The sequence below is a fragment of the Enhydra lutris genome, unplaced genomic scaffold (genome assembly GCF_002288905.1).
Source record: "Enhydra lutris kenyoni isolate GAN:26980312 unplaced genomic scaffold, ASM228890v2 scaffoldscaffold16, whole genome shotgun sequence".
Taxonomy (NCBI): Eukaryota; Metazoa; Chordata; class Mammalia; order Carnivora; family Mustelidae; genus Enhydra; species Enhydra lutris.
Genome location: NW_019154100.1, coordinates 9,595,231 through 9,621,065, shown reverse-complemented (window position 1 = coordinate 9,621,065; position 25,835 = coordinate 9,595,231). Strand labels below are relative to the sequence as shown.

Below are 25,835 nucleotides of genomic sequence, written 5' to 3'. Positions count from 1 at the left end.
CAAGTGTGTGAATCAGTCAGGGATAACTGGAGACTCTCCCCCAGTGAACTTATGCTCCCTCGGAAGGTACGTATCTTGAGTAAAGAGACTCAAGAAAGGAGAGACAACAGAAATGTACAGGAACATGTTCTTTACTTGGAGCTCTTGATGATAAGTGATCATTTCAGCTGGGAGAAACTTGGGGTCACTCAAAGTTGGGAATCGGAAGGAGAGAGGTGTTAGGGAGATAATTAGTACCTGCAGTCACAAAAGCAGTTGTGGACTATGAGGGAGAGATGGAGACAGGTGACCAGAATCATAAAAGTGGCTTGCAGGCACAAGGGAAATAGGTAATTATGAAATTAGAGATAAGAAGCATTAAGTTGGCAATGAAGTTTACATCTTTTCCTTTTCTTTGAAGGCCTTGTTTTCTCTTTAGGATTTATAAGTAGAAAGTAAAGTTAAAGGAGGATGGGCTGTTTTGCTAGATAAACAATTTCATCATTTCTTATAATCCATGATTTTGCACTGTTGCAATCTAGAAGTTATTTAGCTCCAAACAGAACATGAATGAAACGGGACCTCAGGCAAAGAGCTTGGGAGATTTACCTTCAAAGCCTGGCTGGCTTTGGCTTCTTTCTTCTTCTTCTTCTTTTTTTTTTCTTTATAATTTTGTTGAGACATATTTTATATATCCTAGAACTCACACACTCCGAGTGTATGTTTCAATGATTTTTAAAGGAAATTTAGCAAGTTGTAGGCCTTACTATAAATCAGTTTTAGAACATTTTCTTCCCCCCAATAAAATCCCTTGTGCCCATTTACAGTTAATCTTTCCTAGTTCCTGTTCCTCATCCCAGGCAATCATGGATTTATTTTCTATTTCTATAGATTTGCCTTTTCTGGACATTTCATACAAATGGAATAAAATATGTGGTCTCATAGATCAGGCTTCTTCCACTGAGAATAATGTTTTTGAGGTTCGTGCATGTTGTAGCTTGTAGCTGTGGTCCATTCCTTTTTATTGCTGAATATATCACCTTTTATAGTTGATAGGCATTTAGGTTGTTTCTAGTTTTTAGCTATTATGAATAATTCTGCTAAGAACATTCATATGTAAATCTTTGTGTGGACATATATTTTCATTACCCTTGGGTACAGGAGTGAAATTACTAGTATACGGTAAATCGATGTTGAACTTTTTTTTTTTTCAAAGATTTTATTTATTTATTGGACAGACAGAGATCACAAATAAGCAGAGCAGCAGGCAGAGAGAGAGGAGGGGAAGCAGGCTCCCTGCTGAGCAGAGAGCCCAATGTGGGGCCTCGATCCCAGGACCCTGGGATCATGACCTGAGCCAAAGGCAGAGGCTTTAATCCACTGAGCCACCCAGGCGCCTGATGTTGAACTTTTTAAGGAATTGCCGAACTGTTTTCCAAAGTGGCTGTACCAGCAACTTGCGAGCGTTCCTCCTTCTCCACATCCTCCTAGTTCTGCTTGTCAATAGCTGTGCTATTGACAAGTAAGTCTTTAGACTTACTTTAGTTTTCTCTTTAATAAAACAGCTGGGGTTGGGGGCCTGAGTGGCTCAGTCCATTGAGCGTCTGACTCTTGGTTTCAGCTTAGGTCATGATCTTAGGGTTCTGGGATCAAGCCCCACATTGGGTTCTGTTCTCAGCCTGGAGTCTGCTTGAGATTCTCTCTTCCCTCTGCCCCTCCCGCTCCTGCTCTCTTTCTTTCTCTAAAACAAATAAATAAATCCTTAGAACAACAACAACACACAGCTGGGATGAGGCATTAATATTTCCCAAGTGCCTCCTCAGCTAGATACGCACAATGGCACAAAAGAGGGAGCCATTTTATCTGGGGTGGGCTTCACAGGACCCAGGCAAAGAAGACAATTATTTCTGGTAAAACATTGAATGGTTCTAGTAAAATATATTGAACTGTGTTTACACATAGTTCAATAGATTTGTGTATTGTGTATTATGTGGTCACGATACAATAGATTGTGTGTCTCTACATAGTCTCTAGACATTGTGATCGAGACACTCGTATTCTTTGTCTTTCTTCCCTGTCATCCTCAGGAAACCTAAGTGTGATTTTGTGTATATCTGATGAATGTACTGAGGTTCAGAAATGTTAGATGAGTTAGTCATCGCTATAACACAGGGTTGTCATGAGTACTGAATTACATCCAGTAACCTGTACGAACATGCGGGGCAGAGTTCTGGGTACCAGAAGGTGGCTAATGAAGAGATTTTAATTTCTGTACGTCTTCCTGTCATTCACATCTCACACAGATCCAACCACAGGGCCTGAGCTACCCTAATCAGGCCCCACCACTCTTCTGGGCTAGTTGCCTATTCTAAAAGGCTTTAGGGGATCTGCAAAGCTTGTATAGAACTTATCCTGTAACCACAACTGCTTCTAGGGCAGAAATATCTCAAAGCTCATCCTTGACGCCTAGTAGCATAATTTTTGTTGCATAAAACACTAAAAGCAACTAGTTCAGGTTGGGGTTACAGCTTTCAATGGTTTCTTTTTATTCTCCTCTCTTCTTTCTCCCTCCACTCACAATGGCAGCCCTTCTCCAAATTCCAGGGAAGGGAGTTATGAAAAAGTACCTTTGAGGTTGTCAAAAGTTAACTGACTTGATTGCTTTGAAATGGACCCGTATCAGTTGGCTGGAAGGTTACTTAAATGGCAATAAGAAATGAAAACAAAAGGTAATAATACTCCCTTTGTCAAGTAGAGGAAAGTGATCTGCGAGAAAAGGGCTCAATATCTTAGTCAAATTCAAGGATTTGGGTTTTAAAATATATTTTTATATATGAAAGTTTGTACAAAACATTTTTAACATGAAATATAACATTTTATGTAAACTATACAACATAAAGGTTTTTTTCTTGTTGTTTGTTTCAGATCAGTAACTTGTCATTCATTGTGTCTTTTCAGGGAGAGCCTGGTGTCAGAGGTCCCCCAGGCCCCTCTGGGCCTCGGGGCATAGGAACCCAAGGGCCAAAGGTGAGTCTTTAAGTCTGAGCTCTGCGTGAAGTTCAGGTACCATCCATGCCAAACGAGTGAACATTAACTTCCTAGCACATGTTTATTTTAGTGTTGACTTGTTTTTTCTGGAGTGCTGATGAGAAGTCTTATTTTCTCATATTACTTAGCTTTCAAGAAAATTGTTTAAGTGTGTAAAGGCATTTACTTCCCCCAAAGAAATTAGAAAGTGTCTCTTTAGAAAGTGGTTGCAAAACGCTCAAAATATTTCCAGTTTTCTTAGAGGCTGTGCCATCATTAAGGAGCACATTTTCCTTCTAGTCAGAGGGACCTCAGCTGGCCCTTCAACAGAATACCTGCTAATCTGTCTGTTGTGTCAAATATGCATAGTCCACTCTGTCAGGGCCACAGGGCCAGGGTCTAGATTTACTGTCCCCATGGAAGGTGAGAGAAACTTCCTCAGGCTCCCTTTGCTCTCCTTTCTATTTCCCTTTCTTTTGTTGTCTCCAATCTGGTGGTTATTCATCCTTTCCTTCTCACAATCCAGTGTTTTTCAAAGAAGGAGACCTTGTCCTCCCTGGTTTGCCCTAGGGGGACATTTGGCGATGTCTGGAATCATTTCTGGGTGTCACAGCAGGGGGAGGAGTGCTGCTGGCATCTAGTGGGAAGGGGCCAGAGATGCTGCTAAACATCCTAGAGCTCCCAGCTCAACGTGGGAATAGCGCAGAGGTCGAAGAGCTGTGTTAACTCTTGATTCATGTGCTCAACAAATAATTCTTTGATTTGTTCAGAAACTAAAATGAAAAGGTATCAGGCATGTTCATAGGGAAAACAGGTGTCAATGAGCCACTTGTTACAAATTCAAATTTCAAATACCTATGTTCGTGACCAGAATGCACAGAAGTGAATTAGAGCCCCACATCAGAGAGGGCAGGGCAAACACATTATGAATCAAAGACTTTACTGAGGATCCTAGAATTACCAAGATTCTTAGTTTATCTTTTTTTGTCCATCGACTTCATTTTGGCAGTTGGTTTCTTTTTATTCCTAACTTTCTGGATCACTTTACATGGATAAAGATCCTCCCAAGATGTTCATAGTTGTTATCACTGGGTGGTGGAAAGAAGGGTCTATTTTTTCTTTGTTGTCCTCTTTATTTCTGTTTTTTTTTTTTTCAATGAGCAGGCGTTCCTCTCACAATTAGAAAAAAATAAAGCTTTTTCTGTAGTGGAAAGAAAAAAAAGGCTGTCTTATACAGTAACTTCTATGAATCTAGCATTTCTCAAAGCTTGTTCCATCAAAATTTAATTAGCAAACTTCTGGAATAAAAAAAAGTTAAGCTAATCTTTCTATTGTGGGACTTCTTAGAGGCTTTACTATATTTTTGCGGTCATAGTTGGAGACATTGTAGGTTCAGGTCACGACTACCACAATAAAGAGAGTCCAATGAATTTTTTGATTTCGCAGTACATATAAAAGTTATGTTGCCATTATATTCTAGTCTATTAAGGGTGCAATAGCATTATGTCAAAAAAAACCCCCAATGATTATATCTTCATTAAAAATGCTTTATTGCTAAAAGTGCTAACCATCATCTGAGCTTTCAGCAAGTTGTCATCTTTTTGCCGATGGAGGGTCTTGCCTCCATGTTGATGGCTGCTGACTGATGAAGAGTGTGGTTGTTGGAAGTCGGGTGGCTGTGGCATTTCTGAAAATAAGACCACAATGAAGTTTGCCACCTTGGTTGACTTTTCCTTTCACAAATGATTTCTTTGTGGCATGCATTTGACAGCATTTTACCCAGAATAAAACTTCTTTCAAAATTGGAGTCGTTCCTCCCAAACCCTGCCACTGCTTTATCAACTAAGTTTATGTAATTCTAAATCCTTTGTTATCCTTTCAGTGAATCTTCATATTTCTTGCAAAACGTATCTCTTAAGTAAGAACTTTAAAGTCAGATTTACTACTTGATCCACTAGCTGCAGAATGGATGCTGGCTTAGCAGCCATGGAAACGTTAATCTCATCGTCCTCCTCCACCAAGAACTCTTGAGTTACTAGGTGCATTGTCGATATTTTGAAAGCAATCTTCTGAGCAGCAGGTCCCCACAGTGGGCTTAAAATATTCAGTAAACGATACTGTAAACAGAGGTGCTACCATCAGGCTTTGTTGTTCATTTATAAAGCTTAGAGTAGACTTAGCACACTTTTTAAGGGCCCTGGGATTTATGAAATGGTAAATGAGCACAGGCTTTGACTTAAGTCCCCATCTGCATCAGCCCCTAACAAGACGGTCAGCCTGTCCTTTGAAGCTTTGAAGCCAGCCACTGACCTCCTTCCAGCTATCAAAGTCCTAGACGGCATCTTCTTCCAATCCAAGGCTGTTTCATCTACGCTGAAAGTCTGTTGTTTAGCGCAGTCGCCATCACTTAACTCTCTGAGCTCGACCTTCCATTCACCTTGCTGCAGCTTCAGAAGCCCCTGCCGTTCACCTCGTACTTTCACGTTACGGAGAGGACTTCCTTCCTGGTGAACCAAACTCTGCTAGCTTCCAACTTTCTTCTGCAGCTTCCTCACCGCTCCCAGCCTCCAGAAAATTAAGAGTGGGGGCCTTGCTCTGGATTAGGCTTTGGCTTAAGGGAAAGTTATGGCTGGTTTGATCTGCCCAGACCACTAGAACGTTCTCCATGTCAGCAGGGAGGCTGTTCTGCTTTCTCAAACCTCATGAGTTCACTGGAGGAGCACTTTTCATTTCCTTCAAGAACTTTTCCTTTGCATTCACAATTTTGCTAAATGTTCAGAGCGAGAGGCCTACCTTTGGGCCTATCTTGGCTTTCGACATGCCTTCTTCACTAAGCTTAATCACTTTTAATTAATTAATTAATTAATAAGAAGATTTTTATTTATTTATTTGACAGATCACAAGGAGGCAGAGAGAGAAAGGAGGAAGCAGGCTCCCTGCTGAGCAGAGATTCCCAATGCAGGGCTCGATCCCAGGACCCTGAGATCATGGCCCGAGCCAAAGGCAGAGGCTTTAACCCACCTAGCCACCCAGGCTCCCTTCTAGCTTTTAATTTAAAGTGAGAGATGTGTGACTCTTCCTTTCACTTGAACACTTAGAGGACACTGTAGGGTTATTAATTGGTCTTATTTCAGTATTGTTGAATGTAAGGGTGTAGAGAGGCCTGAGGGGAGGGAGAAAGAGAGGGGAATGCTATGGAACATAGGGGAACAGCTGATGGAACAATCAGAACAGTACTACGTTTGTCGTTAACTTAGATATCTTAAATGGGTACAGTTCATGGTGCCATAAAACAATTATAATAGTACCATCAAAGATCACTGATCAGAGATCACCATAAGCAATATAATAACAACGAAAAAGTCTGAAATATTGTGAGAATTACCAAAATGTGACATGGGGACAGAAAGTGAGCAAATGCTATTGGAAAAATAGCACGGCTAGACTTGCCTAACACAGCATGGCCACAAACCTTCAGTCTGTAAAAAAGCAGTATGTGGGGAGCCAAATAGGGAAGCACCAGGAAACAAGGTAGGCCTGTATGCACTTGGGGTCTCCAAGGAGAGGCACACACATGGTATACAACATTTTCCAATCTCATTTGACCACAGAAGTCTTTCCTCAAGAAGCATGGAGTTCACTTATGTTGTAGAAAACACATACTGGGAAATGAGGTACTTTTGCTTCATTGACCTATTTTCCTATCCACTGAATCTTTAACTGCAACCTCAGGGAATAGCTCTCCATATGGAAATGGAGAAACACAGGAGAGGCTACGGAGAATTATGTGTGAGCGGTCTTCACAGCCCTAATGTTCTTGGGGTTGGTGGTAAGGCAGCTAGAGGAGCCCAAGGAGACAAGGATACTGGACCAAATGCTTCTGCTTAGGCCAAGCAGCTCTGCCTTGCCTTTTTACTTGAATTTGGATTATGCATAAGATTTTTGCAAGGGTTCTGTGGCTTAAAATTGGGGGAAACACTGTTTTATATAAGATACGATATAGCTACATGGGGCACATGGATGTTGGTCCTGATCTGACCAAAGTAAGAAGGAAGCCAAGAGCAGTAATACATTGTTTCTTCCTAAATCTTCTCATACTTCTCTTCAATTTCTCTTCATCTTCCAACAGGGAGACATTGGACAGAAAGGCTTGCCCGGCTCTCCTGGTGCCCCTGGCTATGGATTACAAGGAATTAAAGTAAGTGGATGCAATCGCTTGAGTCACGTCTCAGTTCATGAAAATGATGAGAGAAGAGATTGTGGATAATATCAAACGTGGCTACTGTGAAATGAATTTAATATGAGCTTAGCAGTTAAAATTGCCTCCAGTACTTAGAGACACAATCCAGAAGTGTAAAAATGCTCTAAGTGCATTCATTTCACGAACATGAGACATTACCTAAATTGCTTGGTCAGACATTTAGGGGTTACAGTGGGTTTGTCGTCCTTGCTGGTCTCTGAGCCGAGTGGAGAATGTATGCCCAGCTGTGTGTTCGCTCCCTGTCCCTGTCTCCATCTCTCGCCTTCCTCGCCGGTATCTTCCATTATTAGCCCAGGACTTCCTAGTCTTAGCTCGCAGTGGAACTGCCTGGGGAGCACTATGAATAATGCAGATGACCTAACCCAGAAAAATGAGATCTGAATCTCCAGCGCTAGTGCTTGAACACTGTGGGTGTTCCATATGGGTGAAAGCCCCCAGGTGATTCTCCTGTACACCCAGGGTGAGAACTCCAGCTCTGGGCGCTGAGTCTGTGTCATTGGAATTCACAGCTCCTTGGGTTCCTCACTCTTCCTGTCTCAACAGCCATAAGCCCATACAGCAGTGAGGGACTGCCGGGGTAGCCCAGATCTCTATAGACAAAATATGGCATCTGAAGGCTCCTATGCAACCTCAAACAATATCCTCTTCTACATCTCCTGTGTTGATTGATTTTTAATTTTTATTTCTTACTGGCTCATCTCCTTCTATTTTCTCCCAAATAAACTTCTATGGTTTTTTACCACATGTAAGCTTCGAAACAGAGTAATTCATTTGCTAGATAATTGATACTGACTCTTAAAAAGTGGAAACATTCACAATCAATTCTTTTTCAAATAGAATGTCCTAGGAAGTAGGAGACAGTGGGAGCTTGAGATAATAATTGTGAAAAATCCTGTGTTGAAAATAAATCACCTGTTCCTCTTCCTGCATAGAGAGTGAGCTTAGTCAAGAGCAAAAGTCATGTAATCTGTGTTAGATCTTTCCCTCTACCATACAGCATCTAGGGCTTCTGCAGCTGGTCTTCTGAACAACAGCTGCCCATCTGTGGGGCTGAAGATCAAGGGAATGCCCAACAGTTAGCATGTTGCTGATGTACCAGCTCTGGAAAATACAGCAAAAAACTGCTTCCTTGTAAACAACATCACTATCATGCTTAGTCTTAAAATTCTACAGTTAAAAGATGGTAACGTTCTATAGATGCCTTTGCATAAGTCTGTAGGGGCAATGAACCCATGCTTGGCCACTGGTCTTTTCACCATTAGCTCAACTCATACGTGCTGGTAGCTCCTTATCATAACTGTTCAATCCAGGGCCAGTGTTGTCCTTTACATTATCAGGGGAAAATCTTCCTTATTCCACAAGCAGCACTGTGGGTGGCACTTAATCCTCACCAACTCTGATTCTGGTGCCCTCCCCTCCTCACCACTTGTCCTTTTTTTATGATCCTCCCCGCCCCCAGGGTATGCTATGTTCAATGTCTGTCTTGAGGGAGATTCTGGGGTGAAGCCTACCATGACAGGGAGAGGGCCAAAATTAAAACTGTCACATATCCAGGGTGAGCAGAAATGAGATCATCTTTTCTTCCACTGAGGGCTGTGACCCAATCCTACTTGGCAGGGAGCCCTGAGCAAGGCTGTCTCATAGAACCTCTCTAGACTTATTGGATCACTTGGCATCCTGTCAACGAGGGCAAACCTATTTTACTGAAGACTGCCACCTCATTTTCTTGACCTTGGGTCATACCACTGCTGTGAAAGGGAGGGAACTGAAAGATCTAGTTGTTGGTGTTCCTCTGAGTCATTTTAAGTATAAGTGATGAGGGAAATGTCATTTCTTATGTTCATTTGTTGACCTATTTCCCACCTCTTTCTAAACCCATCTGAATTAGTAAAACACTTCTGTTAGTATGTCAGTTGCTAAGTCTCTGATGGAAGGCCTTGTTCCTGTTGACCTTTAACACTGGGGTCTGATCCATGCCCTCTCTCTCATGCTGTCCCAACCCTGGGGAAAATAAGGGCTTGGGCTACAATCACAGAAGTGATTTGTTCCAGCACTTGCCTAACTTTGCTGCTCAAATATTGTGTCTTCAGGCCGTCACTCATCAACCAACCAACCAACCAACCAACAACCAATACTGGTTGAGCACCGTCTATGTCAGACAAATAGCCTAAATGCAATATAAAATGGTGAATGAAGAGACATGAATTTAGTCATGGCATTTATAGACTATAGGATAATCATACTCTGAGCTCAGAGAGTATGGAGGGGAGGCACATAGAATAAACTGGGTTTACAGTAGGCCAAAGTCACGAGTGTAGTCTGAATCCCAAGAGCAGCTGAAAGTCAGGAAAGGATGACATGACCAGACAGGTATTAGAAAAGACTCACTCTTTCTACCATCTGTGGAATGGATGTGCATGACTGCAAGGAATGTGGGTGCTGCTCTTCCCATGACCCCATGTATTCTCCTGATTCTCCAAGCAGAAGAGGGTGACCTTTTGGTAACCCTCTCTTCCCACCTCTCCTGAAGCTCTGGGACCATACATGGGAAACATGGGGACATGATGAGCCCACTCTCCTTGGGCACCAGGGCAGTTTCCTGCAGTTTCTCTGCAGTCCCCACTGTGACTCGGCAGGCTCTGTACTACAGAGAAGCTCTGGCTCCTTTAGAGACTTCAGTGCTTTCTTTCAACTAATGATGCCTGTTGATCCAATGGATGACTATGAGATTATGGCTCCTTGGCCTTGGTCTTTCAGGTTCATGGCATAGGCCGGGAGGTGATTTGATGCCACCATCTTGTCCCACTGTGAACACTGACCATTCCCCTAAATATGGACTATAGATCTGCCAGGAATCCTCCATGTGAAGTCAGGAGGGAGAAGAAATGGGGGGGGGGGGTCCTCAAGGGATTCCTCGTTCTGTCAACAAGCCCTTCTGGGGGCCAGGTAGGATATAATGAGAGGGTGGGCTGATTTCCCTCTCTCCAGCTTTGTTGAAGTCAGTTCTGGTGTCCTGCTCAGCCCTGACATTGCTGTGGTACTTCTTCTCAGAGGATCAAAAGGTGGTTATACAAATAAGATTCCTGGTGGCGTTCCTTGACTTTAGGAATTTCTGAGGTAGATTTGTGGATTGGGCTCTACTATAACTCCCTACCCATAAACCGTCTATTTATTAAAAAAACGTGCTTCCATGCCTCTGGCTTCCATTCTGCATTTAGGCCTGAACATGACCGATCCAGCCCTGGCTAAAGGAACTGTCCCTGTAGTCAGGCTGGGCAAGTGGATGGGCTAATGTGTGGGCTAATGGTTATTTAGGCCACGCCAGTGTGAGAAGTAGCCTCAGTGACATGCTGGGGGAATCTGGTGAATGTTATCTGGCAGAAATCCCAGTATTTCCAAAGTGGATAAATAGTGATGATTAGAGTGGTCAGATGTCTTAGAGCTAAAGCATTAACCTCTAAGACGACTGGAGCCCAGAAATGGAGGGAAACTCAATCCAGATGACCTCTCCGTCTATATGGCAATCTCAAGGCATGATGGAAAGAAAATGAGCTTTAGAGCCTCACAGACCTTGGTCTGGATCTTGCTAGTTGTGAAAGCTTGGCTGAAGCCTTGAACTTCAGCTTCTGCATCTTTAAAATGGAGATAAGACAGATCATTTGACAAGGCATTGTGAAGATAGAATTGTACAAAGTGCCCAATACATGGTACTGAGTACACAACCAGAGCTGGAGCTATGGAGTCAACAGATTTGAATCATGGCTTCCTAAGTACTATAACCTGGACTCAGTTTTCATATCTGAGTAATGGGGATAATAATAGTACTATTACCTAAAGTTGTCATGAGAAAGAAATGAAATTAAATGAGACTGTACATGTAACACCTTAACACGGGTCTCAGCACATGGTTCCATATGCAGTAAATGTTTGTATTATTCACATTATTGTTCCTTCCTGCTTCCCTCCATTTCCACTAGTCCCTCCTGTATTTTCCAGGATGAAGGCCCAGCATCCTGGCATACAAATGATTTATGCTCTAAAAACATGAAATACTGGTTGCATGACTTAGTGTAGGCCTGGCTTTAGTACTAAATAAACCCCAAAATGAATAATAGCTCAAAAACAGTAGAGGTTTTTGCTCACTTAATGGGACAATGTAGGTGTTCCTTTTGGTGGGCAATTTTCCTTCAGGTAGAATTTCAGAGAATTTCACCCTCCATTTATGCTTCCTCCTTGTGCTGGGCCCCTTTACCACTTAGACCCAGCAGGCAGACAGGGAGAGTGTGAAAGAGGCACACCTGCTTCTCCAAAGTCTTGATCAAGTGTTGACAACATGTCATCTCTGTTCCATCTTACTGGCTGGAACCAGCGTCATGGAAAGGCCATCCAGCTGTGTGCCCAGGAAGAAGAACCAGAGGTCTGGTGAAGAGCTGGCATTAATGCCACACATAATTTAATGTTTCTAGGAAGGATGGCAACTTTAAAAGTATTTGTTGTTCTGAAGCATATTGCTGCTTCCAGAAGTGAACAGAAGACAAGAGTGGTCTCCATGGCAACTTCCAGAATGCTTCGTCACTGTCCTGAAACTGTGGGAGTGCTGTTACCCGGGCTTCCAAAGACTGGGTTCAGCTTCATCATGCCTTTCATCCTAACTTCAAAAGAAAACCTTAGAGCCTTGCTATCATCTTACTTATTTCATGCAGCCTCAGGAGCACCAAAGAATGATTTAGAAATTTGTCTTGAGCAGAAAGACTGAGTACCAGCCACAGAGCTGGAGGAGGCTGGGGGTTTTTGGGACCAGGAAAGGAACAGGGAAAGCTCATTCCTGTCTGTGACAAAGCCAGGGCGAGAGGACAAGGGCCATCTGGAAGCTGGTAGCAGAGCCGTGGTTCCAAAGTTGGGAGAGATGGTTCCATCAGAGGAGGGAGGCAGAGGTGGCACAAAGAACTGATGTGAGGAATAAAGAAGAACCAGCAGTATAAGGGAGGGGTCCGAGCCTTAGGTGATTATCCAGGACACAACAGCATCTGAAACTCAGCTTGGGTGTGGTAGTGGCTGAGTTAGCCCAGCTTGCAGGACCCACTGTGGGGACAGCCAGAAAGGAAATGGCTTCTTCCTCCAAAGCTCTCTGATTAGAAATTCAGGGTACAACCCAGAACTTTGTAAGATTCTTCCTTCCATGTTTGGGGTTAATGTCATTTCTTAGGTACGTTTTTGTTTGTTTCGGCTGCATCAAAGTAACTATGGTTCTCTAAACTCCCAGAGCCATTTTAACTGCAGCAAGTACTTTCTCCACCTTCTGAGATCCCTTCACCAGAAAGGCTAAAGCTTGAAAGAATGTGAGTGTACTGTGGTGGAAGTCTCACACAACCTGGCAGCCTTCTGGGGGGCTCCTACCTATACCCGATCACTTTGAAAGTGTTTCTAAAATCCATTTGACTAGATTTTTGGTTAGAGTAGACCTATTATTGCATGGAAAATTGCCCCCACTCAAAGGCCAAATAGAAATGATTTGTTGAAATGAAATTGACTTAAGGAGAAAAAAAAGTGAGACCTAATAAAAGTCAGGGGTAGATTCAATACACACCAAAGTTGCAAATATCTGCGGAAAGGTTAAGAGGTATTGACATTTAGTCTTCCAAACTCATATGTGTGTGATGGTGTTAATACTACAAAAAGAGCAGTAGGCTTGGGTGGCTCAGTCGGTTAAGCATCTGCCTTCAGCTCAGGTCATGATCCTAGGGTCCTGCTCTGCAGGAAGCCTGCCTCTCCCTCTGCCTTCTGCTCCCCCTGCTTGTGCTCTCTTTCTCTCTCTGATAAATAAATAAACAAACAAACAAATAAATAAATAACATCTTTATGAAGAAAGATTATATTGCATGTATTATGCACAGAGATGTTAAGTAACATATCCAACGTCACTCACCCGGGGTCCTCATGTGCCTCCCTGAGGTAACTGCGTGAGGTGTAATAATCAAGTCAAGGTCAGTGTCCGAAGGAGGAAAATGACTGGTTTGAGACTTTCAGGAGTGTCATTCAAAATTTTTATTTGCATCTTGAAATTAAAAGTTGGCCCTTCAAGATGGGAGGACAGAGGTAGTGAGGTTTCTTGTCCTGATATTCTAAATTTTTTAAAAGCGAGAGGGATTACAAAGCATTTCTTTCCCTCTGAGAGCAGTTCCGTCAGAAGCCGGGGATTGGATTTAGTGAACTGAGATCCGTGGCCAGGCCTCTGGCTAGGAATTCCAGCAGGCTCTGGGCTGGCAGGGTGGCTGCCAGGGAGGCTCTAATGACCCGCCCTGCCCCACACACATTCAGAGGCTGATGGAGTCCCACCTAGCTGGCTCGTTGGGTGGGTGGATTTACTCTTTCCTTCTGCAAATCTCTGTGACAAATCATTAAGGGCCAACTGGTATGTAATTTAAACTGTCTTTATGGTTTTACAAACATCTAAAGGATTTCACAATTATTGACTTTTTATTATCAGCAACTTTGTTTGTCTAGTTGTAGATAGGACTATCTCATTTTAAATATAAGATGTAACAGGAAATGAGGCGATCACCTGTTCAAGACTGGAAACGCTCAAACAAAGCCAAGAGTACAGTTTGTGGCTCAAACAGATAGGCAATAAAGTCAGCTCCCACATAATCTTTCTTTCATCTGAAGAGCAATTCTTCCATCAGCGATTCTTTAAAACTGCTTCTCACATCAGAAGGGTGGGACTCTATGTTCCTTTCTAAAAATCTCTTCCCCTTTTTAAGATTTACTCATTTTTAACTATTGTATTTTCCCTTTACTTTTTTGGAATCTACTAATTTTTATCGCTCTTTTTGGTATTTACTTTTGAAAAATACTCACTTTTACCTTAGAAAATACCGTTATTAACTTTTCTGATTCCTACAATAATTTCGAACACTAATTCCATCTCCTCTACCCTACCATTTTTCTTCTCTGACTGGAACCACTCTCCTTCTGCCAGATGTGGATTCTTCAGAATTTCCTTTGGTTAAGGAGCCGCTAGAGCAACCTCTCCATTCTTTTTGCCTGAAACTTTCTTTCTTTCTTTATCGATTTCTTTATTTAAAGATTTATTTATTTATTTGAGAGAAAGGGTGTGGTAGGGAGGGGCAAGAGGTAGGGGGAGAGAGAGAGTGTCAAGCAGACTCCATGCTGAGCTCAGACCCCAAGACAGGGCTCGATCCCTCAACACTGAGATCAGGACCTGAGCCGATATCAGGAGTCAGACGCTTAACCAACTGAGCCACCCAGGTGCCCCAAATCTATATTTATTTCTCCTTAATCTCTTCTTAAGATACTTTTCTGAGTATAGAATTCTAGGTACACAGCACTTCCTCTCAGGGCAGGGAAGATTTTCCCATCAGTTGGTCCCCATTGTTGCTCTTGAGAAGTTACCTGTCATTCTAACTATTCCATTGATGATAATTTGTCCCTGTGTCTGTGACTTTTAATGCTTTCTCTTTTTATTTGGTGTTATCCAGTTTCACTACGATGTATCTAGTTGTAAATTCTTCTTTATGTATCTTGCTTAATCTTAATTTGTTAGAATTTTTAATTTTGTGGACTAGTGTTTTGTTTTTTTATCATTTCTGGGAGGCTCTCATCATTCCATCCTCAATCATTCTATAACATTATCCCTTTTTATTGTTTTCATAGCACTATCACCATCTGAAAATATTTGTGGGGTTTTTTTTTTTTTTGATTATCTGTTTTCTTTTGGTTAAAAAAATTTATTTTTTGAGAGCAGGGACTTTGTTTCTTTCATCTGTGCCTAATTTCCCAGCACCTAGCAGAGTGTCTGGCATATAGGAGGCACTTAATAAATATTTGTTTAATGAATGAACAAAGTGATAAATAGTTGAATGGATGTATGAAGGTTATATGGTGGATGACGATAAAGTTCCACCTGTAATCATACTGTTGACCCACAAAATGACTCATTTATATATACTTTAACTCAATAAGCAATTACTAAATTCCATTATTAAGAGAACTCTAAACTTATGAAATGAGAAATTCTTTTTAAAATCCTAGTGTTTAACAGTGAGAGTACCTTACACTTACAGGCTGGTATACTTGATTGGCCTAACAGATAGAAGAAGTTTACTTGAAATGCTGTATTTGGCTTTCTTGAAAATACATTTTTGTGACCAGAATATCTATTACTACAGTACAACAGGATCAGAGGGAATGCTATCAAAGTAAAAGTACTCGTTTGATACAAAGGAACCTGAGGTGTTGTATCTGGTGGTTCTTCTGTATGCTCAGTGGGTTCTGCCTAGTGGGTAATCAGAGTATATATTCAGTAAGTCTTGATTGATCTGATCTAAGTTCTACTTTAAAGACCCTAATATATTAAGGAGATTAAGAGGAGGAAATTTAATTCATCATTACCTGTCACCAGACCAGATAATCTTGGCAATATCATTACATTTCCCATGGTCCTCTTGTTTTTTTTTAAAGATTTTATTTATTTATTTGACAGACAGAGATCACAAGTAGGCAGAGAGGCAGGCAGAGAGAGAGAGGAGGAAGCAGGCTCCCCACTGAGCAGAGAGCCCAATGCGGGGCTCGATCCCAGGACCCTAGGATCATGACCTGAGCCAAAGGCAGAGGCTTTAACCCACTGAGCCACCCAGGCACCCCTCCCATGATCCTCTTAAGATAATAATCAAGTCAGAAATAAACGAGGGACCCAGTGCCATCCAGTTGTTACATTTTCACAACTTTACCAGGAAGTAATTTTTACCAGGAAGTTTTAGCCTTGAAAATGGACAGATTTTCCTATGAGCTCATAGTCATAGCGATGACATTTCAAGAATACTAATACATTCATTATCAATTCCTATTCATCAGTGTAAGGACAGTGAGCTTTTTTGGAAAACTATTTATTGGGCATATGCAATTATGCCTTTAAATAGTAGCTCTTATATTGCAAAGGAGAAAATAGATTTTTAAGTTATTAGAATACTGGCCTTCTGAAAATTCTCCAGTTGGCGTCTGTCAGTTTTGAAAAGTGAAATCTGATGAGTCAGTAGTTCCCGCTGTGATTATTATGCCAATTTTAGAAAGAAATAAATCTTCCAGAGACCTCAGTCTGTCCTTTCCTCTTAAAATACCTTGCTGAGGTAATTTTGTGAAGTCAACATTTTTTGCTGTGTTTTCCTGCTACACAGAAAATATATGCTACACATATACTTAAATAATAGTGCACACACACTCTTTGCCAGGATTGTGAGATGAGTAACACTAACATGTCCTTCAGATAGGATCTCTTTTTATTCTGCATCTAAGTTTTAAAATCAGATGTTCTTTCTGCTCAAACTTAAGGATATTAACTCCAATATTTAGTCCTAGCTGGTTATACAAAATTTTATTTTCACAGTTCATTCAATAAAAATTAAGCATATCTAAATATGCCAGACTCTGTTCTAGGTGGTTGGGGTGTATCATGAGCAAAAGAGACAAAGATTCTTGAGTCATGGAAATTGCATTCTATTGCCAATAAATAAGTTATATAGTATGTTTGAAGATGAAACTGACATGGCAAAGAAAGGGAGAGCAGGGCAGGTGGGACGTGATGAAGTTTTAAGTGGGATGAAGTCATGAGAAGGTAACATTTGGACAAAGATCTGAAGGAGGTGAGGGAGGGGGTCTTGAGGATTTCTGAGGAAAGAGCATCCCAGGCAAAGAGAATAGCCTGTGCAAAGGCCCTGTTCTTGTGGGAAGGTGCCAGCCAGGTTCAAAAGAAGAGTGAAAGGACCTGTGTGGCTGGAGGTGAGGTCAGGAAGGTAACGACAGGAGGGCTGGAGTGGGGTCAATTCATATCTAGCCAGGTAGGCCCTTGTAAGGACTTTGACTCTTATTCAGAGTCTTGTGGGGAGTTGTTTCTGGGTTCCAGCCAACACTGTGATTTGGTCTGACTTATGTTGAAAAAGAATGACTGTGGCTGGTAGGCTGAGAATAGACTGTCTGAGGACCAAGACTGAACTAGGGAGGCTATTTAGGAATCCAGGCAATTACAAATGATATTTGAAAATCTGGGTTTTATAATCTAGTTCACATAAATTTAACTTCCTTGGAAAGGATTTATATCTAGTTGCCTGTATCTGAAAGTAGAAACATGTGACAAGAAACATTCTGGCACAATTGATGCCACACACATAAATCAGGTTGCAGATCTCCCAACAGAGTTTAAGCTCCTGAACCAAACTGAACTGTATTTTATATATGGATTGTGTGCAGATATAAGGAATCTTAACCCTAGAGACGTGTTTTCATTACATTTCTGGAGAAAACAAAGGTGGAATTTCCTCTTGCCTTTTGACTTTCTCCCTTCCCTTTTTTTCTTTCTCCTCAGTCTATGATAACCATCTGCTGAAAACATGAGGGGTGAAATTATGAGGTTTAGGTCGTGGATGTGACAGAAATACCACTTGTTGCCTGACTTCCCTGCCAAATGCCAGTAAAAGAGGGTTCTGTCTTCTACTGGCTATTAGAAAACATTCTAGAATATACTTCTTAATAAACAAAACCCTCATCCATAGTAAAGATCTATAATTTTTTTCTATAAAGATTCTATAATTTTACTATATATATATACTATTTTACTATATATATAATTTTACTATAAAGAATTTTTATAAAGATTCTATAATTTTACTATTTTAAAAGATTTTATTTATTTGAGGGCAAAAGAGAGAGAGAGAGAGAGAGAGAGCACAGGCAGGGGCAAGGGCAGAGAGAGAGAGAAGCAGACTCTCCACTGAGCAGGGAGCACATGCAGGGCTCCATCCCAGGACCCTGTGATCATGACCTGAACTGAAGGCAGACATTTAACCAACTGAGCCGCCCAGGCACCCACATTCTATAATTTTAAAAACCTTCACATAATTATACATCAAGAAAATAAATCTAAAGAGTTTTTAGTGTATACCTAAAGACATAGCTTCAAAAGTTAGAAAGACTAAATAATAATAATAATAATAATAAGTTAGCAAGACTATATAATTTGGGCATCCAATCTTAAGTCTTCTCAACCCCTCAGTTCTGAAAGTCTTTCAGTTCCTGTGTACCCTGGCCCCAGTGCTTCTGTGTGTGCTCTCTCTCTTCCTGGAGCGATCCCTTTCACTCCCTACCTACTAAAGAAGCTAATGATTTTTTTTTTTTTTAATGTTGAAAGTATACAGCATAATGACTTTACCTACATACGTGATTACCTACATACGCATAATGACTTTACCTACATACGTGATTACCTACATACGCAATTACCGTAGTTAAAATCCGCATCTCATATAGATAAAAAATATAAAGTAAATGGAAAAGACATAAAAGATTTTCCCTTGTGATGAGAACGCTAAGGATTTACTCTCTTAACACCTTTCAAATATATCATAAAGCAGTATTAACTGTGATCATGTTGTACATTATATCCCTGATTCTTATCTCTCTTACAGCTAGATCTTTATACCTTTTGACCACATTTATTCACTCTCCCTACCTTTACTCCTTGCCTCTAGTAACCACAAATCTGCTTTCTTTTTCCATGAGGTTTTTTTTTTTCGTTTTTTCTTCTATTTTTTTTTGAAGGTTCCATATAAAATGAAAAAAATATAGTATTTGTTTTTCTCTTTCTGAATTATTTCAGTTAGCACAGTGCCCTCCAAATCTATCACTGTTGTCACAAACGGCAGGATTTCCTTTTTTATGGCTGATTAATATTCCCATGTATATAACACAACTTCCTTATTCATTTATCAGTTGGTGGGCGTTCAGGTTTTCTGTCTTGCCTGTTAAAAATAATGCCTCCATGAACATGGAGTGCAGATATCTCTTTGACATTTTGTTTTCTATGGATATGTTCCTAGAAGTAGAATTTCTGGATCATGTATTTTTTAATTTTTAAAGGAAACTCCATACTGCTTTTCATAGTGACTGTACCAATCTGCAATCCTACCAACAATGGATGAGGTGTCCCTTTGCTCTAGCTCCTTGCCAGGATTTGTTATCACTTGTCTTTTTGATGATAGCTTTCTAACCAAGGTGAAGTGATATCTAATTGTGGTTTTTATTTGTGTTTCCCTGATAAACACTGAGTAATGTATAGAATTGCTGAATCATTATATTGTATACCTGAAACTAATAGAACACTGTTAACTATATTGGAATTAAAATCAAGAACTGAGTAAAAAAATTACCACTGACTAAACAATAATAAATAAATCTGAAAATGTATTCATTTTCAGAGGTAAAGAAATGATCAACAAGATGCAAGGACATCCTACAGAACTAAAAAAAACTGCAAACCATACATTTGATAAGTGGTTAATATCATAAATATAGAAAGAATTTATACAATTCAATAGCAAAGAAAAAAAAACAAATAATGGAATTAAACAATAAACAAAAGTCCTGAATGGACATTTTCCCAAAGAACATATATGAACAGCTAGCGGGTAGAGGAAAAGGTGCTGGACATTACTAACCATCAGGGAAGGAGACTTACTCTTATTCCCATTTCAAGCTTCATATTAGGTAGCACTTCTCCCAGAAGCCTTCCCTTACACACCAAAATGAGCTCATTCCTTCTGAGCCATAGAATAAATATATTTATAATTTACCACTTCTCATTGTATGAGATAATGGCAATGCAACCAGACTTGACAAGAAGCAGCAAAATATCCTCAGGGTTAACTCTATTTACTTTGTTGATGATATCATACACTGGAAGTAAATCTTTTTTTTTTTAGATTTTCTTTATTTTATTTGTCAGAGAGAGAGCATAAGCAGGCAGAGTGGCAGGCAGAGGTAGAGGGAGAAGCGGGCTCCCCACTGAGCAAGGAGTCCAATGGGGACTCGATCCCAGGACCCTGGGATCCTGATCTGAGTCAAAGACAGTCACTTAACTGACTGAGCCAGCCAGGCCCCAAGCATCCCTGGAAGTAAATTTTAATAATGTCCACCAATGTGGAAAACAAACAGTTCTCCAGATTATCCAGCTGTATTGATAGTAGTTTCTAAAGTATGAATGAAAGGAACAGAGGGCTCAAGGCAATATGTCTCCCACTGGGAGAATCTCTTTACCACCCGTTTTTGCTTATTTTGTCAAAAATACTTTTTTTTTGGGGCCATGTCCTTTGTCCTTCTTCACTCTGCATTCCTAGCCCATGATATTTCATTCTCCATGTTAAAAAGTGGGGTAGGATACACCTGGGTGGCTCAGTCAGTTAAATGACCAACTCTTGACTTTGGCTTGGGTCATGATCTTGGTTCCTGGGATCAAGGCCCCCTTTGGGCACCATGCTCAGTGGGACACCTGCTTGATGATTCTCTCCCACTCTCTCTCCCCTTGCTTGCATGCTCTCTCTCTAAAATAAATAAATAAGTGTTAAAAAAATAAGTGGGATAGAAGCTTAGGCAGTGATTAGGAGGAATTGGGCATTCTTAATTAGGGATTTGTAATAAGAACCCAGGCCTGGCACACTCAAGGAGCATCAGTGACAGAATGACCAGACTACAGTGGGTCATGAACGAGATTATATTTGCATAGTGGAGCAACCTGATATAAGTCATGTTTTAAAAGGATGTTTCCAGCAGCATGTGGCAAATAGACTGTGGGGGGTACAAAGACAAAGAGTTGAGATAGGAAGATACAGCCAAAGTGCACATGAGGGCTGGTGGTGGTTCAGCCAAACATGGTAATGGTAGAAATGGGAAGGGGTGGTTGGATTCTTGCATAGATGTAGGGTATAAGATAAAAGAGTCAAGGATGACTAAGATTTTTGACCTGAGCCACTGAAAGGATAGGCTTGCCATTTTCTGAGCTGGGAGAGACTATAAGAAAATGGGGATGACTAAGTATGGAGGAAATCAATTCACATAATCTGAAATTTAAATTTGAACATGTGAAGCTAAATCTTTAGTGGAGCTGTTAGATATTTATCTGGGGATAGAAATCTAGAGTTCAGAGGAGAGATCATCAACACAGGAAATATAAATTTGGTTTAACAGTCTATTGATAGTGAAGTCTTGAGCATGGATGGGAACATGTGGGGAGTGAATGTAGAGAGATAGAGAAGAAAAGAGATCCAAGGAGTGTGCATGGGTCCTCGAGCCCTTGGCGGTTTGTATGATGAAGAGGACACAGCAAAGGAGACTGCGAAGTGGTAGGCAGAGAACCAAGAGGAAGTGGGTCCTGGAAGCCAAGTGAGGAAGTATCTCAAGGAGCACATGGTCATCTAGTTTCAATGCTGCTGATTGTTTGAGAGGTGAAAAGTGGTCATTAGATTTGACAACACAGAGGTCATTAGTAACCTTGACAAGAGCCATGTGTATGCACACGCGCACACACACACACACGCACACCCATACTCATAGAGTAAAACATGGAAAAAATCTTAACAATTGATGAGTTGGGGTGAAGGAAATATGGGATATCTTTGTATTATTATTGTAATTTTTCTGTAGTTTGAATTAAAATAAAAAGCATAAAAATGAGACAATGGTAAGAAAGTAAAGGAAGATAGAGCACATCAGCAAGACTTTGAAAATAATGTCACTAGAGATGGAGTAGTAGAGTGATATGTGTGATTAAGGAAGTTACTTTTTAAAGAATTATTTATTTATTTGAGAGAGAAGGGGCACTGGCTCAGTCTGTAAAGCATCTGCCTTCAGCTCAGCTCATGATCTCAGGGTCCTGGGATTGAGTCCTGGCATCAGGCTCCCTGCTCAGTGGGGTGTCCGCTTCTCTCTCTCCCTCTGCCTGCCACACCTCCTGCTTGTGCACTTTCTCTCTCTCTGACAAATAAATAAATAAATATTTATTTGAGAGGGGAGGAGAAGAGGAAGAGAGAGAGAAAAACTTAAGCAGACTCTGTTCACATGGGACTAGATCTCATGACCCTGAGATGACGACCTGAGCTGAAACCAGGAGTTGGACACTTAACAACTGTGCCACTCAGGTGTCCTAAGGAACTTTTTCTTAAAGATGGGAGAGACTGTATATATGTATGTATGTATACACATTGTTTGCTGATGGAAAAGATGTAGTGAACAGGGCAATATTCATGATGTCAAAAAGAAAGCAGGTGCTAGAGACATGCCTGTGATTTTTTTTAAACTAGAAGAGGCTTCTACTAATTTGTCCCCCATATCAAACAAGAATCTATTCTACAACATTCTAAAGGACATCTGGCCATTCACACCCTGCTTGGACACTCCAAGGATGGAAGCTTTGTAACATCTTATATGTTTCCCAATGGCCCTGTAGCAAATTTAAGAAGCTTTGTTACTTTTTAAAAAAGAAAATAATGCAGATTGTATCTTTTTAAAATTAATGTAATTTTCTTTATTTTACTTAAAAATATACTTGGGTATCTTTGTCCTTCCCATTTTTTGAAAAAAAATTATTTTCAGCTATTGTTTTAATTTTTGATTGTGGTAAGAATACTTAGCATGAGATCTACCTACTTAACAAATTTCTGCGTGCACGGTATGGTATTGTTAACTGTAGGCATTACATCGTGCAATCCATCTTTAGAACTTACTCCTCTTGCATAACTGAGACTTTTATGTCCATCAAATGACAGCCTGTTCTCGCCCTCATCCTCGCCCCTGGCAACTACCATTCTACTCTGCGCGACTTGGACCATTGGGTCAGCGCATGTTGTGCAATCATACAGTGTTTGTCCTTGCAGGTTTCAAACCATTTTTAGGAACAGACTCAAAATCCGTCCCTGCATCTGTAAAAAGTAAACCATTTCTCCACCTCTCACTGGGCACAATGGGACTAGATCACCATGGGAATGAAAATCAAGAATAATGAAGCCACGTTGTTCCACTTAAGCCCATTAGGACCATATCCTGGCCAGGTACCAAGTGAGCCTGGGCTGCACTCCAGCGGAAGGCTCGCCCGCTAACACATACCTTACACATTGACTCTACTCCTAGCTGAATGGGCTGCTTTACTGAAAGAGCATTAATTACGCGGCCCTAGCCATGTTAGAGAAGGCTAACATGTCAAAATGGGACGTTAAATTAAAGGAATTCAATTCCACAAAGGAAAGGATTTTAAGAAACTGGAGGCTCCTGATTTTCAGGCTAGAGACGGAGAAACTGCCTGGCTTCTACCCTGTGCCAAGACAGACCTGAGGACAGAAAGTCAGCAGAGCCTTCGAGATCAAGAGAGTCCATACTCTCTCTTTGGAGAGAATTATTGTTGAAAGCATCGGTGTGAAATCAAATATAATCTGAGGAGTTGGGGAAGGTTTGCAAAAGCCTCAATTTTATCATTTACATACTTGCCCCCATGTTATTCTAGCAATTTCCTTAAAGTATGTCTAGCTGTCTCATTACCTGGCTCAGTCCTTCACAAAAGGGTACACCATCAAAGACAGTTGCTAGTTATAACAGGAGAATGTGACAAAAGGGATTCAGGAGGAAGGGGATAGGCGCCAATGCCAAACCATTGCATTGTTCTGGGGTCTCTGGGTAAGCACCTTCCATCTGCATGGACAATGATATGTACTCCATAGGCCACGAACAAAATGCCATTTTCCTTCCAAAGTGAATTAGCTGTGTCCATGAAGCCTAAGAAAAGAATTCCTTTCAATACAGAATGGTTCCTGGATTTGAGGCCAAATACTCAGATAACTATTCAAGCAGGTCACCATGTCTTGCTCACTCTGCCATTTACCCACTAACTCAACATCTTAATATAGCACTGGCTTCTTTCTTCGAGTTGCTTTTCATTTGAAGGCCTGCTTGAGTAATCTTGTACTTTCAAAATTTATCAACATTTGTATTCTCTTATATGACACCATAAAATTATCAACATCAGAAAATTATCATTGCTATACTACTGTTTACTCTATAGACCCTATTCATTTTGCCAAACATTCTATTTATTCTTTGTGTTTTCTAAAATACTTATTTTATTCTTTAGTCAAAGATTATTTATATACAGCAAAATTCACCCTTTTAAATGTACAGTGTTACGAGTTCCAGCAAACAAATAGGAGGCCTCTACTGGTCTGGGCTAAGGAAGTTTTCCTGACCCTTCTCCTTTCCCAAGTAGTGGGACATCTCTAATGGTCTGGGATCCATGCCTGCAAGTTTATTTCTTTCCCCAGCTCCCATGGGTCATCTTTGCCCTAAAGGTGACAGTGCTAGCTCTACCTCTCTGGCAGCTTAAGACTTTTGTCATACAGGAGGCTTTGTGCCTTTTGCTGGGGTCCACCGCGTCCCTCCCTGGGGCCTGAACCGTTAGGGAAGTTTTGGGACTCACCTTGTTCCCAGCCTTTCTTATGAGCACTGGTGAGGTCCCCAAAGAGTCTGTGAGTGGGTATAAATTCCCCTGTGTCTGAAGCTTCCAGGGGTCCTGTCCTCTCCCATGAGCCCACACTCAGCCTTTAGCAATTGATCAAGAATTTTAGCTGAATTCTTCCAGCTTGTATGACATTGGTGTTTCCAACATGTAAGTGCCGATGTCCTGTCTCTCCTTAGAGGATCCTCTATTTCCTTAGATTTTGAATCACAGTGTTGCCCCACAGCCACAGTTCTATGATGTGCTCAAAAAGAAAGCTGGACTTCTGTAGATTGTTTACCATTTTTTGTTGTGGATTTAAGAGTAAAAGCAGCCTTTTCTAGTTTCTATACCCTAAAGGGAAGGGAGAAGTTCACTTTATAGTTTTGGATCATCATGAATCATGAATTTGATTTCTTTCCTTACTGTACGTGAATTATCTGGAAAATGAAAATGATCACATCTGCAGCAGGATGGATCTAAGGGGGAGATAGAGTGGTGGAGAAGCTGGGCTTGAAATGTGGATTTAATTATACCTTCAGATAGACACGTTCTTTCCTGTAGCAGCTTCTGATCCAGGCTGAAATAATTGCATCTCATCTTCCTGAGACTTGTAAGGAAGAGTATGATGGGCTAGCACTCAGCTCTGCCAAATTAAGGGGTTTGCTTGCTATTAGCCAGGTAGCGCACTCTGAAAGTTAGAGGAAGACTTCCAAGTATTTCGAAGGGAAGCTGACAATTAAAAAGAAAAAAAAAAAAAAAGGCTTTCGTATAGGGAAACACAGCTGCCTGGAATAGCTACATGTGGGACAATTATATAGAAAATGTCTATAATGTGAAGTGGTGCCAAATAAATTCCTGACCCTGGAGATGATCCTAACATGCCGAGTGGCTACTTGGAGGTTTTCCCCTCAGGGCATAGCAGTGAAGCTGCAGTAGCTTTTAAGTTTGCTAGGAAATTGTGTAATTTCTTAAAGGAAGCTAGTTAGTCACAAACATTTATTGGACATCTATATTAGCCGTTGCAGGGCATGTAAAAGAGATAATTATTCTGAATAATTGTCAGAAAGGTATCAAGTTCTTTCTGGACCCACTTTGTCTGAGGGTATGGTTCTCAGGGACCATTCCCCATCACACCCCAGGTCCTGCAGGCAGGGACAAAGCCAGTTATACAGCTGCTCCTAGGGCTCTCTCCTGAACCTTTAATCCCCTTCCACTTGGCTTCGAAACCTCCTGACACCACCC

At 41.0% G+C, this 25,835-nt stretch overlaps 1 protein-coding gene across 1 annotated transcript in view; it reads left to right on the top strand.

Annotated features, from left to right (window-relative positions):
- LOC111147328 (collagen type XXVIII alpha 1 chain) overlaps window positions 1-25,835 on the top strand; it is a 149,421-nt gene that overhangs the window by 96,961 nt on the left and 26,625 nt on the right. The window contains exons 26-27 of the mRNA XM_022503319.1: window positions 2,938-3,006; window positions 7,136-7,204. Of these exons, the coding sequence (XP_022359027.1) occupies window positions 2,938-3,006; window positions 7,136-7,204 (138 nt within the window). The remainder of the gene's footprint in view (window positions 1-2,937; window positions 3,007-7,135; window positions 7,205-25,835) is intronic.